The sequence below is a fragment of the Meleagris gallopavo genome, chromosome 13 (genome assembly GCF_905368555.1).
Source record: "Meleagris gallopavo chromosome 13, MGAL_WU_HG_1.1, whole genome shotgun sequence".
NCBI lineage: Eukaryota > Metazoa > Chordata > Aves > Galliformes > Phasianidae > Meleagris > Meleagris gallopavo.
Genome location: NC_139416.1, coordinates 13,707,289 through 13,723,818, shown reverse-complemented (window position 1 = coordinate 13,723,818; position 16,530 = coordinate 13,707,289). Strand labels below are relative to the sequence as shown.

General features: G+C 38.4%; 1 protein-coding gene across 4 annotated transcripts in view; it reads right to left on the bottom strand.

Moving 5' to 3' along the window:
- The window catches only part of WWOX (WW domain containing oxidoreductase), a 470,386-nt gene that overhangs the window by 216,652 nt on the left and 237,204 nt on the right, over positions 1 to 16,530 (bottom strand). The window contains exon 9 of one of the 4 annotated variants that reach the window (XM_085235308.1): positions 10,565 to 11,375. The exons of the other annotated variants lie outside the window; for them this stretch is intronic. Coding sequence (XP_085091434.1) covers positions 11,352 to 11,375 — 24 coding nt within the window. The 3' untranslated portion in view covers positions 10,565 to 11,351. Of the gene's footprint in view, positions 1 to 10,564; positions 11,376 to 16,530 lie in introns of those variants that run through there. 4 annotated transcript variants of the gene reach the window in all.

Sequence of the window (16,530 nt, the reverse complement as noted above, 5' to 3'; positions counted from 1 at the left end):
CAGGAGACGCTGTTGGCACCTAAGCTCATAGGGAGAGCAGTGTGACCAGCATGAGCAGCTTAGTACTTCAACAGGACACATGCAACCTCCCTGACTGCTGCTGCTGCTGTGCACCCAGCTTACCTCTCCATGGAATTAATCTACAGTGGTGATTCTTCCATGCTGCAGCCACTGTGTCCTAAAACATAATGTTTCCTGTGTAGCTGTTGTGAGATACTGGAGTTTGTTACTTGAGCTTGAAAGACAAGAAGAGAAATCAATAACAGGTGTGTGTGCTCCTTAAATGACACGGGGGCAAAATATGAATAAGGAATTCATTACTAGGGATTTCCTACCCGCCTGCATTGAAAGAGGAATGGTGAGCACCAGAAGACCTGCATGGGGTGATGGTGACTAGACAGACATTAGCAGTACCATGTCTGTGTTTTGGCTTAAATTTGGGTTATTGTATGCTAATTATAAATTTACTTTGAATTTCTAAAAAAGAGAGAGCAATTCACAAACAGATCAGAGCCCAATTACACATGTGTTAGTAGCTGGAGATGGGAAGCTGAGCAGCCTCCCAACCAGATTCTGTAATCCACTAGCACCACATTCTATCAGATTGTTATTTACTTTTAAAACAAACTACAGAAATCTACAGTAGATGGGTTTACATACTACTTAGCTTTTTGAGTTAGTACTATTTATAAAAGAACACTGTGTTGAAAAAACACTAAGTGCCTTGCCAATCATTTCCATCAACAGATCCTTACAAGCCAAGCAAAGTGATGGTTTGTGAGCTGTTGGGACTTTTCTGCCAAGCAGTGCTGGCTTGAGGAGTAAAATTCTGTAACAAAAATACATGCATAATAACAAACAATGACAAAGAAACACAACCAGTGGAAACTTCAAATATGCTGTTCAAGTATTTGAAGTTGAAACAAGTAAGCAATACTGTTGTCTCCTTAATTTGTTGATTTTGTTTTTTTTCCAGCCCTGTAAAGATCAATTCAGTGACATGCAGAAAAACAGAAAGCGTTTGTTCAGCACCTATCCTGCAAACTCCATGTGTGCATACAAAGATGCAGCTTTGTGTTAAAGCTGTAGTATATTGGAGATGCATTCCCACTGTACTTATTTGATATGTCACAAAAAGTTATCTGCATGGAGACTTAATAATGTCATTAAATAAATTTGATTGGACTTTAAACATACATATAAAATACCCTTATAGCCAGCACGTGTATGTTTAGATCTTTTAATTCAAACTGACTGATTGAGGAAGAAATTGAGTTAGCTAGTAGGTTTGTAAGGGTAAGATCAGTCACTCTGCAAATTATTCCATCAGAGGAAAAGCCAAGAGAACAGAAAAGACAAGAAAAAAAACATCAAATGTTCCCCACTATCCCAATACATCTAAGCCTTTGTTTCATAGGTGCTGGGCTGTGACTGCCTGCTATACATCTCCAGCAAGGATGCAGCTCTCATTCCATTTACCCAGTGCTCTGTTGGTTAATATTTCTCTCACCAGAGCTGGCCTGGCCACCATCTCTCTTCGGCTCAACTACTTCTGAAAAGAAAAAGCAGCTGCTTTCTAGTTTTACTAGCTGGCTAGTTTTCTAGTTCTGGTTTGGCCACACACAATAGGATAGAAGTGTAGGTTTGGACAGCATTTATAAATTCTTACTTTAAGTGTTTCCATTCTCAGCACTTATTATAGCCAGAGACCAATAGAGACCAATACTTTAATATAATGAGGACCCACAATCATCTTTTCTTATAAAAATGTGATGGCATTTATGTAATACCAAAATTATTCATCTATTCTAAGCTAGAGAAAACTAAATTTTAAGATTTTAGAATACACTCAGATGCCTACACTGAAAGTAGAATAACTAGCTGGGAGAAGAGAGAAATTGGTTGCGTCCCACTCTGGGCTCAGAGGCAGCTCCATAATAACCCTCACCCCTCTCACCTCCTGCTGACTACACATGTGCAAGCTCCAGAGCAGAAGCTGAGGTGGAATATCTGCTCTAGAAAAGCAGCCTGCATTGAGGAGGCTTTGGGTGAGCATGCTCCTCGCCACGCAAATGCTGTGCAGCAGATTTGTTCTTTCTCTAGGTACTATGAAAGTGCAAAATAATGCCTGTTCAAATCAATGAAGCCTCTCCAGTTTCCATAGCTGAGAATAACATGCACCCCTTTTATAAGCCACCCACCTCCTACCAGCCAAGACACTGAACCTCAAAGCTCCCAGATCTCACGCAGCTGTTTCTATCCAGCCACTGAACTGCCAGACACTGATGCTGTCACACAGTTTCTGTTCATTTCTTTGTTACTGTCTGGAGCCTTGGAGAACAGTTCCAAAGGCCCGTTGTGATGGACATATTGCATGAGAAGTGGTGATCATGCTGCTGTAGTCTGTAAGCAGACTGATTTGCTGAAAAACTGTAATGGGGAAAAGAACCCTCTGCTCCTCTCCCCAAAAAATCCAGCTGTGGGAATGTTTGTTTTTTTTTTGGCAGCACTAATATTTATCCCTTAATAGGAATTCTTCCCTGTGTTTAGAATGTTGCATTTACAACTTGAAGATCTAAACATGAAGTATTTTATCAGTATGCTGTTTTTCTTCTCTCTCTGTGCAACTTTGCAGCAGTTAAGAAAAAGCAAATATTAAACCAAAATTACTGTCTTGGAGTGTCTGTGAAAATTTATGTACTAAAAAGCAGCTGTAAAATTTTAGTGTTTAAATTAATGTTTTATGTTTACAGTAAAAACTCTCCACCCATGAAGGGCTTTTAAAAGCTACATGCAAAATACAAGCAAAACCAAAGCAAACAATAGCACTCCTGTGAAGCCTGGCTTCAATACACACAATGGCAAATCAGAATTTTGTGTAAGATCAAAGACAGGGAGAAGGCTCCTTGTTCCAAAGAGCTCTCTGATGGAGCAGCTGCTTCTCTCCTGCAGTATTTGTTGCAGAGGATAGAAAAGACAAACTCCTGGCACAAATCTCCTCAGTTGCCCACACTAAAATTCAGCTCTAAGATGACTTCAACAAGAGCCCATTCCCCAGCAGCCACTTAAAGCCTTCATTTGCTACGTTCCCTCTGCACCCTCACACCCCTGAGCATTACTTGGTCAGAGCAATCCCATGCATTACACTGTTGCTATCGTCTTTTCCTTTTGCAGCTCAGTTTTGGTCTGCAGGTCTCACTGTGGGGAGATTTGGTCCAGATATATTCAGGTGGAATCGAATATAAATCTGTCCCAGCATTTTGGAATGGTTTTCAAAACCTCTGTCAAAGTAATGACAAGAAAATAATAAAAACAACTTCCCAGGAAAGGTCCAGCTGAGGATGACCTGGCCTTTAGCACATCTGCATGCTGAGCTCCAGATCAGCTGCTGGTGAGTCCTGAGGGCCCTCATTCCTCTCTCACTGCAAAGCATTAGAAAGCATTTAAAGTAGTGAATATCCCTTTTTTTTTTTTAACTTCTCTAAAAATAGGAAACACGAAAACCAACAAAAATAACATCTTCCTCATTTTTTCTTTTATTTCTTTGCAGTAGAAAATATTTCTCGTGCCAATTGTGTTTATAAAGTACACATTACTCAGAGAAAATTAGAGATGGTCAGGGAGTATAAGCATTAATGTACAAGCTTCAATGTTTATTTGGATAACAGAATTGAAATTTACTACAGGCTAATAGTAGTTTCACCTTCCTACACTTCAGGTGATTTGTTCCACTAAGTGCTACCAAAGGTGACCTTGGAAAAGGCCAATCCGGGCTCCTGAGCATCTTGCAGGAAAAACTCACCAAGCCGCTTGCAGGAAACATGTACATAGCTCTTAGCTTCAAGGATTTCCAGTCTTTGCCATTGCTATAAAACATAGGAGTTGAATGAATATGAGCACAATGTTCTCGATTCTACTGATCTTGTAAGAACTGTTTATCAGACCTTTAAAGCACTGAGCCGTTAAGTTTGTGCGCATACAAAATATATACACACATGTACAGGCAGGTAAACATTTCAGAAAGTTGCTGCAGAGAGCTTTCTACAATATGAAAAGTTTCTGAGGGCACTTTCTAGAGACACTACTGAAATTCTGCCCTAGTCCATCTCGCTAGAGATGGGCCTGGAGAACATCCAGGTCCTAAATATGGTTTGTCGTGAAGAGATACTCAGAGCTATTTAGAAACTGAGGCAGCACTGCTGAAGTGAACATATTTAAGAACATGCATTTAAATTATTTCCAAGATGTTCTTTGCATATTTAGCACATATTCTCCTGCCCTTTTTTGGCATTTGCACGACTAGATTTTTTGAAACTATCCGTGCTCAGCTCCTCCTCTAGTCTTTGTGCATCTATAATTAATTTGTCCATACATCATAAGTAATTCTTTTAAACGTGCCAAATATATGCATGCTCTTCTGTACATAAAATGTTCCTGTTGCAGAATAGCTACCAAAATTTATGAAAACTTCAGACATTCTATTAGTTTTATTAATTCATATCAGGTCTGCTACAAGCAATTAAATTAAATTAATCAGTTAAATCAAGATTAAGTTATCTTGGTTTTAAAACAAATCAAGCCAAAAAAAAAAAAAAAAAAATTACCTAGTTTTCCTCAAATTTGGAAGCCCGTGTGTAACTATCTTCTCCAGTTTGTGAACTGTCATGAACACAATTTGACAGAAACAACACACAGTGACTGACAGCAGCAGTGACCAGAAACGGTGTGTGTTCTCCAAGAGCCACACTACTGGTGATGAAGGAATCTGCAGCCCTTCAGATCCACTGCGTGAGGATACAAAGTCATCATGACTATAAAAATAACAGCAGCAGTGACATTTTAAAAGAAACAGTCCCTGTTTGGTCTTATCTGTAGCTGTAACTCTAGAAAATAGCTTCTTTTCTAACGTGCCTTTCAGGATTAAAAACACATAGCTATTGTGCTATATAATATATAGCACATCAGTATTTCTTGGCCTTGGTTAGCTCCAGATCAGGCCCTCATGTCCTGGACATTATTCAAATAAGCAACTTCTCCATTGGGTAATTTAGCCAGCTCATGTATCTGGTAGCTAAGATTTATTACCTCATCGTCTTAGTTAAACTTATGAAATAGGGTTTGAACAGAGGAGGGGAATGTCAAGAGCATTTACAGCACTGCTGTAATATAGTGAAGAGGTGAAACAAATCTAAACATAGTAATTCCTAACTATTATTTGTATGTAGATTAAAAACAAATCGACACAAATAAATGCCAGGGACAGGAACGAGACTACCTGCACTTTCTGAAACCTCCCTACAGCAACTTAGAGTAAAAATGGGATTCATTTTACTTATGAAACAGGGATTTTGCAAGTATACTAGTTAAAAAAAATCTGAAAACAGACTGCTAAAAAGTTTACTAAAGTCTATACCTAAAATTGTCCCTAATAACGCAATCTTACATGGAGCTTTTTACCTTTAGTGCTTTACAAAGGAGTCTAATATTTTTTTCTCCCATTACAAATGAGGAAAGGGATACAAACTAAGTTTTAAAGTCACCAGTACAATGGTAGCAAATCTGGGAAGAGAATACCATTATCCTAATTTTAACAGGATCCCCAGTATAATTCGTAACAGTTTCCAAGACCAGAAGAAGACCAAATGGCACTTCATTTTCCCCCCACTATCCTATTCCCAAGACACCCAAAGGAAACATCCTTGGCAGTGCTACCATGGTCACTGGTGTTTCTGACAAGTCATAGCAGAGAGTATTTTGATGCATTCTGGCATGCCTCCTGGAAACATGAAAACCAGGCTTTGTTGGAAAAGGATATAGGAAATGCAAAAGAAAATTCCATAGACTCAGTCAAATTTTCTTTCTATAGGCACATTTTGAATTATCATTTTAAAGAAGCCACAGAGATACAATCCAAACACTACTGCTGGAGAAAACCTGCACAATACATTGCTCTAAATAAAAGATTTGCCCGGAGTTCCTTTCTCTTCCTGCCTCTATCTAAGGTATTTGCGTTGGCCCTAGGAGGGGGACATTTTGCCCTTATGTTGTTCACTGCTCTAATCTGTTATCCTTGAGAACGGGAGGGCACCAGATCACTGTGCCAGTTACCCTCCCAAATCTCTAATTAATGTTGACAGTAAAATATTAGTCACAGCATTAACTACCAGATAAGCGAGAGTACTCCTGAGGTTTGCACATCCCAGTCAAGTAGGTTTCATTAAGAGCCTTGTTACCAATAATACCAGACTATTTCAACATTTTCTTAATCTAGCACTAAAATAAAGATGACTCACTTATCTTTGTACCGCTATAAATAGTGGTTTGTTTCTCTTCCCCCCATTTCCTTCCCTCCCACTGTCCTTCAATCAGATGTAAAATGTCTTTGTTTTTCTACTATGGAAGGACTGAGAGGGAGAAAAAAAAAGAAAAAAAGGGTACCAAAAGCTCAAATAATTCCGTACTGAGGCTAAGACTCTCTGCCATATCACAGCTTATGAGCTCCAAATATAGATGTACCCAGCAGCTCCTCTGAGCAGCAGCATGGCCCACGCTTCCTGCAGCCCCAGAGGCACAGCCAAAAGCTGCACTTGGGAGAGAAACTCCGTGGCCAAAAGTGCAGCAAAAACTTGGCTGTTCCCACAGCTTCCAAACAACTGTTTTTATTTCAGTTACCTGCATTGCAGTGCACACTGCCATATATTTACAGTACTATTTATATTGACGCCCGACCTGACAATTATAGCAGAATCATTGTAGGAATAATAAGGAACAATGCTGTGTCACTGCAGTGCAACGTTAGAAAGCAAAACACTCCTTCCTTTGAGAACATTTTTGCAATAAGATTCACGAGTTTACCACGTAATACCCTGGTAGGGAATGTGTATCATAATAAAAATAACACCAACATCTGCCACAGTTCCAAGTTCAGAGGAACCCAAGCCTCAGCCACACAAAGTTTGGGTAGGATGGGAGAAGCAAAATGCCTCCCAGGACACTCTACTTGTGCCAATACCTCCACAATTTGCTCTTTCCTCCATAGCTTGCCAGTCTCCTTGCCCACACTATATCTTTTTATGGCATTACGATAGAAAAGTATTTAAATGAAGAAAGCACAGCATCTTCATCTATATTTTAAGGAAATATTTATCGAAAGAAAGAAGGTCTCACCCTGTATAGTGTATGAAATGCTTTTTATCTTTAGGCTATGTAAGGATTTGCTGTGAGATGGTATTTGGAATAACTTGTGAATCACTGCCAGCTGTGGTTGCACCAGCCATACTGCAAATCTTTGAATAGCTGTAACTGTGGGGTTTTTCTGACACTGGGAACAATCAGCCCAGAAAAGTGGTAAAAATAGATGGTCTGTTCTTTTCTCACTTAATCCCTTCTGTTGAAGCACTCTTAAAAAAACGAACAAAATATGAACTAAGATAACAAATTTCCTAAATGAAGCCCTCTGTTACTCAACTACATTATCTCTGAAAAAAAGAAAATATATGGATGCTGTTTCAGCAACTAAGACAATAGAATTACAGAGAGCAGAAAGTTTGCGATTCTGTGGGGCAGGGCATTATAATCAGATATGAAGAAATAGTTAGCATGCTTGGAGGCACTGATACAAGATGCAGAATACAAAGATATCATGTGTTTCCACTTCCCAGTATGCTTCTCTCGACTCCAAACTTCACCCTCCTCCTTAAACATAGAGGTAAATAAGTAACTCTCTACAACTAGAGATTAGAAACCAGCAAAAGAACATCCACTTTAAGAGAAAGCCTGCCTTTAAAAACTTTCAAATAGAAATGTATTGTTTCCCCTTTTTAAGGGAAACATCACCGTTCTATCTGGTGACTGCAGTTAGTTCCTGCAGCAGGGGGGTTGGACCTTGATGATCCTCAAGGTCTCTCCCAACCCAAGCCATTCTATGACTCTATGATTCTATGATACTGGATAAGTTTCATTTAGAAATCTTGCCAAAAAGTGCAAAATGAATCACCCTGCTCTAAATGGCCGTTAAACATCCTGAATACGACCTGACCACTCAAAACCTTTCAGAAGATTGAGCGTAAATAAATGCTCTAGTGATAAGAAAACATAGCAGAATACAAAATCTTTAATTTATCGGCAAACATCGGGCTTTTGCTTATTGCTCTAGGAAGAAGATCCAGCCATGAGTAGTCTCAATGTAAGAAAAAAGCTTTATACTCAATATTCCTAAGATCAGAATATTGAATCTAACGTCATTGTACGATTCACCTTTAAAATAGATGCTTACTGTCCTCAAAGGGAATTAGTTACTGCTGTTGAAGAGGAAACCATTACAAACAGGTTTGTAATGCAACTGGAGAAACTTCATATGCTATTCCTGAAGAGTCAAAATGCACCAGAAAAGTTGTCTGTACCTTTACATGGACAGATCTCATTTTTATCCAGCAGCCACTGTGAAACTTTACAGGCATATGTGCCTCTGCTCCTCTAAGACAAGCTACAACAGACTATGCAGAGCCTCAGGAACTGGTTGCTAGGGATTTACAGATAACAATAAAATCCAAAGACTCATTTTAAAATTCAGTACAGGCCGCAATGGCTTTTAGTTCGAAATTGCCATCAACAATTATCATTTATTTAAACAAAACAAAAGAGGAGAGTCTCAAAAGAACTGTATGCATGTCACTCCTACCTTGACAAAAGAAACATATTTTTAATCTTCCTACATCACAGGCAAACCACAGTAGGTCTCTAGTCACTTCAGTATAGTAGGAGAGGAAAGGGGGAAGTTACACGTTTTCAGCCACTAACAATTTAAAATTAAGACAAGAACAAATATTGTTAGTAAAAGTGAAAGACAGTGGGAAAAGCTACTCAGCTCGTGGAATAACAATATTGTTAAATAGAAATGGTTGTTTTCTGAACACAGTCATTTTATAAAACGTACAGTAAAGCTTTTATATGTAAATTAACCAAACTCGGAAACCTTTCACTTCAAATTGAATTGAGAATAGCTTGAAGTAGAACACTTTAGTAAAAACGTGCTTAAAATGAACAAAATCAAGAACTAAGGTGCACACACACACTGCCAGTGGAAAAAAATCTCTGTAAATAAATATTAGATTGATGCACCCCTAAGTAAAAAAAAGGATTACAAATGGTTTCAGCTATGTTTAGATAGCCTCTGTATAGGTGCATTTATTCTTTTCATAGGTCCTGATTGGATCTGTGTTTTGTCATCAAATGTTTAACTATGAAAGACTAAAACTACTGCAGTGGAAAGTTTGTAAAGGCAGACAAATGAATGCAGTGACTGATAGAACATACCGATGTACTTTTTAAACGAAATAGCTCTGTTCCTCATGTGAGATAGGAATGATGCTTCAAAGAAAACCAAAGCTCAGGATTGGAAAGAGGTGCCAATTTTAAAATTTGATAATATTTTTTTATTTCTCTCTATTGTGATGGGTGCAGCAGACAGAAGCCATTAGGGCTATTTTGCAATTCTCATGTGTGTTAACTTGCACAGCAACTCTACAGCCCCAGGCATCCTTCTCTCCAGAATTTTCCTGAATGCAAACAGTGCCCATTCCTTACTTTCAGCCTACTTGTAATGACTTTGAAGGTCTCAGCACTCAGGCTTGCATGGCATAGCCATTGCTTTGGACTAAATGAAATTTCAGCCTTTGCCCTTCTACTCGAGAGTGTAAATCTCTGGGGAAAATTGCAATGTGACACAATTAATGTGATCTCTTCTAGGCTTACTTGTGCTTAGCCTGATTAGCTTCATTGGAAAAGTAGAACCCAGTATTTTATTCTGTTTACTCCCAATACTTCACAGTTATCTTTAAGGCTTCTGATGCTTAATTCAGAGTTCACAGATGATTCAAAGTCTCTTAGATTCAGTATTACCCAAACTCACAAAATCATCAGGAAAATGTTGCAATCTAGATGCAAGACCTCCTCACTTGCATTTGCCACTGATGGTAATGAAAACCAAACCAAAGAACAACCTGATGGTATTTCCTCAGCCATCAAAGAAAAGTTACTCACTTAGTGTGGCTGAATGAGAAGAATTCTGAAAGATGGTATTATTATAAGCCAGAAACTCAAATGTTATTTTATCCCTTGCTAATTGATCATTCAGTAATCAATACCAAGCTCCATCTAACTCATCTGAACACTTTCTGCACTGTCCCTCTTTCTATTGCAAAATGTGCATACAATACCATGACGGAGACTTAGGTATATTGCAAAGGTTATATTTTAAGATGATAAAGGATGGATGCATTTGACTTTTTAAATCTTCCTCACTGTACTTTAGAAAAGGAATCAGAAATCAGTGTGGTTTTCCTATACTGTATTTTTCAGTGAAAGCAGATGGATATTTTTAGTATGAAAAATGACTAATGAATTTTCGACCACATATTAAAAGCAATACTGAGTCACACTTCATGAAATATAACCCACCAGAAATTTTCTCATGTTTGTATATAAAAAAACAATACTCTTTTCCCCCAGAGTAAAATGATATGAACAATGATGTGAGATTTAAATGCTAAAAGCACTTTCAATATTTTCAAGCATTCTCATTTTATTGGTAAACATGCAGTGTAACTTTCTAATAGAAAATCTCTGAATTAAGACTTAGCTTGGCTTCTGAAGATACTGTTGTCAAAAATTTCTCATCAATAGTGTTACAGAACATACAACTGAACTGTGGCTGTGTGGTCACTGGGGAAGGAGAAGGGAAAACACTGCAGTTCTCCGATGAATGAATCCTTTCTGCTTAATGTAGCCAACACAGACATTATAAACAGGAGTGATACCTTACTAAACTCTTCCTGCACCAAAGGCAAAACCTTTCAGATAAAAGTGTATCCGAGAGAGCAAGGCCCTACAATTAACAGGTTTGCAAATCCCTTAAATTATCTCCAAACATCACCTTCCCTTTAGTGATGACTGACACCATGGAGGCAGAAATGTATCATGATTCTCCAGTTCCCAATTGCTGCATTTAGTTATTTCACTGCCTAAAATGAATAGCATTCTCTTACCTTTATTCTACATTACTTTCTCCAGCCTGTTCTAGGAACACCTTTTGGAACTGCATGAATATAAAAAATACAGATATTCCAGATAATTAAGATCACTGTCATGACACTAAGAAACAAGGCAAAACTGAGCTAGGATGCTAGCCAAAAAATTAAGATGCAGAAATAATTAAAACTAACATGTTTAAGAAATGTACTCAGCCTAGAAATGAAGTGTCATCAACCAATATAAGTCCTCTCTCCTCTTAGCAGATCAAGAAATGGTGACAGAAAGTGGCGAGTGCTCCAGTGCATCCCCAAAGGCAGCTGCTACCAATGCATTTTCTCTTCTTCCTATTTCCATATCCAGAGGGGATAACAAACACAGATAATGTACAAAGTACGTTAGTTCAATCTCTGTATATCAATGATGTCTCTGATAAAGCAAGAAAACAAAAGTATTTAGGATACCTAACAAAACAAAGTTTTTAGTTTTTTTTCCTGAAAAGAAACAAAATGGTCAGAAAGAATGTGAATAAATCAACAGGCAGCGGCACTGTAGTCATTTCACTCCAAAGCTCAAAAGACCAATAAAGGGGCAAAACTGCTTTTCACCTGTGACACAGCCTTGGAGGCTCAGCACCCACCATTACCCACATAAAAGTGACGAGTGAGTTGTTGTAGTGAAGAGCAGAGGTATACAGTCTTTATCAGATGAGAGGGGATTTGTCAGAGATTAATAGAATTCCATTGTAATATCCATATCTCACAAAGGCATACTCTGACAGGGTCCAATTACTTTCAACAAGCTGGGCCTGCAACACGGACCCTCTGAACCGGAATGGCCCTCCAATCTGTATGCTTTCGTTCAGACAGATAACACCAACGTGTTTCTCTCTGTGATCACTGCCTAACTTAAATGAGTTAATCTCGTTTTCCAGATGAATTGTTATTTTGTCTCCCGCAGGCTGTGATTACCGGATAAAAGTATTGTGTTAACAGGAGGGCCAGGGTCTTTTCAGCACAGATTCCACATTCAGATAACCAGCCAGAAAGGGCTTTTCTTTTTTTTTTTTTCCCTTGCTTTTTTTTTTTCCCCTAATGTGAAGTAAGAGAGTGGCACTGACAGGAGAAAACTGTGAAATGACACAAAGATAAACCTTCCCAAATAATTATGTAACTTCATCAGAGGTCAAAGGGGCAGTTTATCTTCATATTTCAAAAGAGCGTCCCAGTGAACCAATCCAATTTACGGATTACCTCTACATATTTTAAGAAGTTATTTGCCTTTCAGTTCATGCCTGCCCTTTCTTTAATGGCCTTTGTTTCTGAAGCCATTATAATGTGCTTGAGAAGTTCACATTGGAGGCTATCAGAATATAAATATTTGGAAGCACTAAAATATATGTGGGCAGTATCAGACAACAGGAAGAAGAAAACAAGCCCATGATTTCACAAACAATTCTCTTCAGCCAATGAAACAAGAGCCATGTGATGAGAGTTATAGTCTACGGCACATTTTTCTATATTTTCTCAATGACAGCAAGGAGATTCTTCATTTCCTTGCCTAGATAAAGAAGAAAAAGGCCCACTATAATGCCCACGGTTGACAACTATACTTTTGGCTGTTTACACTGGGAAAATTAGTTCATGGACAAGAATGAATTGCATTTAGACTCCATCCAAGAAAACTCAAACGCACGAACAGCAGCAGAATCACACCAACTTATGCCAAATCTGTCTTTTATGCATTTTCATCAGTACAGAAAAACTGAAATTATTATGCTATTTTAGTATCCAATGCCAGAAAGTACATAAAATTCGATCTGATTTTACTAGACTTCTCTGGTGGCTCTCCCAGTATGCCTAGATCCAAGTTTCTTCTGAGGTTTTATGTCAAACAATATGCAATACCTGGTTATTGGTAATGTACTAAATGCTGCCCATGAAACACAGCTTCATGAAAGCTTCTTGATAGAAAGCCACAAATTCTGACTTGAAAATCCAGTACCTTCAACAAAATATGAATGCATATCAGTGCTTGATGTGCATTCAAAACTCCTGGTGGCTGCACCCATACCATGGGACATGTTTGGGCACAGTAGGCCCTGCCTCTCAGTTTTGCGGAGGAGACACAGTGAAGCCCATCACTGCTTCCTTGATGCTCCTGTGCCCATATTTCCGTTCACAGAAAAGCAGAGATTTTGGCTGAAGGGAAAATCAAATCTGAGGAATATCAGTCTCTACATAAAGATTTGGATGGTCCTTTATGCAAAGAATAACTGACATCAATAGATAAGAAAATTCACAGGTAGCCAGCTAAATTAATGAAAAGATAACACATTTTGAAGACGACTTCTATTACGGAGTTTAAACATTTCTGTACCTCATATAAGGTGAAAGTCTGTGCAGCTGGAACTGCAGTCACTGCATCACTATCTGCCATTTTGATCAAGTTGGCAGCATCCCCGCTGCCAGCCAGAGGGCAGTAAGTTCAGCACTCTACTGGGAACTAAGTTGACTAATCTGTCATTTAAAGATCCCTGGTATGTTTCAAAATGGATAGATGATAACCTAATGGTTCACATTCTCTTACAGAAAACAGGCTTTAGGATTATGTATTACATACAACAGAATGCAAAATGTCTATATAGTGTAAGCAAACAGTCAATCATATGCTATTTTTGGAGAAAAGCAAAGCAAAGAATCTAAGTATTTAGGGTGTAAAACAAATGTTATAGACAAACCATGTCTTTTCTCTGGAAGGTGAACAGGAAAGTTCATTTTCACAAGAAGCAGCCTCAATCAGGTATAAAAGGAATAGCATTTGCTTGCTGGGCAACAAAAAGAACCATTCCTCCCCTTCCTCCACGCAGCACCGCACTTTATTCTACTTAGCAGGAGACAAGTGTTGCAGCTAGGAGAGTGTGAAGTGCCCCTATGCATCATCATAAGCAAGATAAGCAGGATTATTTCCTAAACTACAAACACCTACACCTGCAACAAATCACAGCGAGGGGCAGGTGATGCTGTGGGCACAGCACATGCCGAAGGATGTGTGTTTTTAGCAAGCTTTTATCAGCACTGCTGCTGCTGAAAGAGCAGGACCCGGCGTGACTTTACAGTGACGTGTTGACTTTGCCTCGTCTTTGTTGGAAGAGAGAAGGAGCAGTGTTTTTCTGTACCTTTTTATACTTTTTGATTGCACTGCTTCTCTTGACTTAGCGGAGAAAAGGGTAGGCCTCAATAGAGATCTCAGAGGCCGTCAGCTCCCTGAGGTACAGCCTCAGTTGGAGATTTTTTTTATTTTTTTTTTCATTTTTCCTGCTTAATTAACGGATCAGATGTGGGAATAATTATGAATAAACATCAGGCAATGTCACTTAGAGACTGGTCACTTTGACTCACCCGTGATGAATCTATGCAGAGGCACACGAGGGATTCAGCTCCCAGCACAGCTGTAGCCAGGGCTGCGCACGTCCCGACTGTGCTTTCTGTGAAAAACAGCCCTGTTGTTGTGTCAAAATGCAGCACTACCTTGAACAGTTCTAGTCCAGATCTCACTGGAAGCTAATACGGGTCCTCCTCTCAATAACAGCATTTTTTCAGACAAAGCCAATATTGGAATAGCAGAAATGACGCTAGTAAGAAGTGATGAGAATTGGTAACAAAGCAGTTTGATCAGCATGATGCAGACAGACAGCCATGGACACAAATTAAATCTCTAACGTAAATTAATTTCTCATTCATTTTTCTGCACATCAGTGCTACAAAACACCTTGTAAAAGTTGCATTGAAGGTAGCAGCTGGATATTATATTATTTCAAGAGCTGAAAATATTCTCTGTGGAGAAATTTTAAATCCATAAACTTTTCTTTTTTCTTTTTTTTTAATTGTGCATCAAAATACATGCACAATAGATCTGTGCCCTGCTACATAGTTTTATTTTTCAAATTGCTCGTCTTTTTACTCGGTAGTCTTATAAACATAAAATTGATAGAATGGACAGCTTTCTTTCTAAGCTGGCTTACATCTCTCCTCTTTTGAAAGCTTCCTAAACATGCAAGCACTCCATAAAAAAGTAACTGGTGCATGCAGAAGCAATGCAGCTCACAAATGAAGCAGTATAATGTCAATGGTTTGAAATTGTTCAGTCTCAGTTGTTTTCCAAGTCAATGCACTGGCAGTCTTGCCTGAATGCAACTAGTCAATAGAGGGAAAATAAATAGAGCATTTCCAGAATTCACCCATCAGCACTGAAAAGTGTCTGCTTACTATTACACAGTTTTAACATGTCATAATCGTTTTTCACAGTAAAGAAACCCTCCTCATACTTGGAACAAAGAATGAATGACTATTTTACTATCTTATACATTTCTTCTAATAGAAATTCCAAGCAAAATGTATTGATTATAGGATTCTAAATGGTTTGTGGCATTAAATTTGATTGCAGATCCTTTAGCCTAATTTTAATGCTATATTACGAACAAAAAAAAAAATCTAATTTGGATATATAAAAGCAGAGACTTCTATATTTGCACTTCTGAACAGACTCATTTAACTTCTCTTTAAGTATCTGCACATTGTAAGAGCTCCCTGTAATTTCAGGTAGAGTTGAACACCTCAATTTATGCACACAGTATTATTCCCATAAAGAATCCTATTGACTATTCAGTTGGATAAGTTTTGCTCACACAAGTAAAAGCTTTAGTGGCACAGCTATAGGACTGGAAGCACCCATACATGAAGAAGCAGAGAGATACAAGTGCCCCTATCTTTCTATCTTTTATTTCTCCCATGCCTGTTTGACATGCTATGTCAAATAGCACCACTAGGATGAATACTACACAAAGAAAGAAAGGAAGCAGACAGGACAGCCACTTCCCTTTAGTAAAAAACAGGTTACGCCTGCCTCTCCAAGCATCTAGATGTTAAATTATATCTAAGGTGTTATGCCTACTTAGATAAGGCCCTTGCAATGCCACATAATTACAGAAAGGATCTGCCATAGACTGAAAAATAAGGAGAAGTATATATTTTCCAATCCGCTGCCTTGTTATCTGTCACTTGGATGAAAATCACGTGAAGAAAAATAAAAAGAGGGGAATAAAAATTCCCCTTCAGACCCAAGAACACACTAACGCCCATGGATATAAATGTTACAATAAAAGAGCAGGACAACTACTAGCAGAGCTTTTATAGCTTAACAGTATTTTGACAACAAATGTTCATATTTCATTTGAAATTTATGAAACCTTTGTGCCTGTAATCCCACGAGCAGCTACATGGTAAATGAAAGTAGCAGGCAGTCTAGATTAATAATATTTTGCTTCATACTGGAAGAGCATTCTAAGGAAAGGAAATCTTGCTTTATCGGCTCTCCCACTTTCTTTTTTCTTTTTTTTCCCTTTTTTTTTTTTTTTACAGTGTCTGTACTGGGGCAGATTCAGAATTCTAGGACCTGCTTGCAAATACCCACAGATGCCTTATTAATTTATGAGAAACTGAA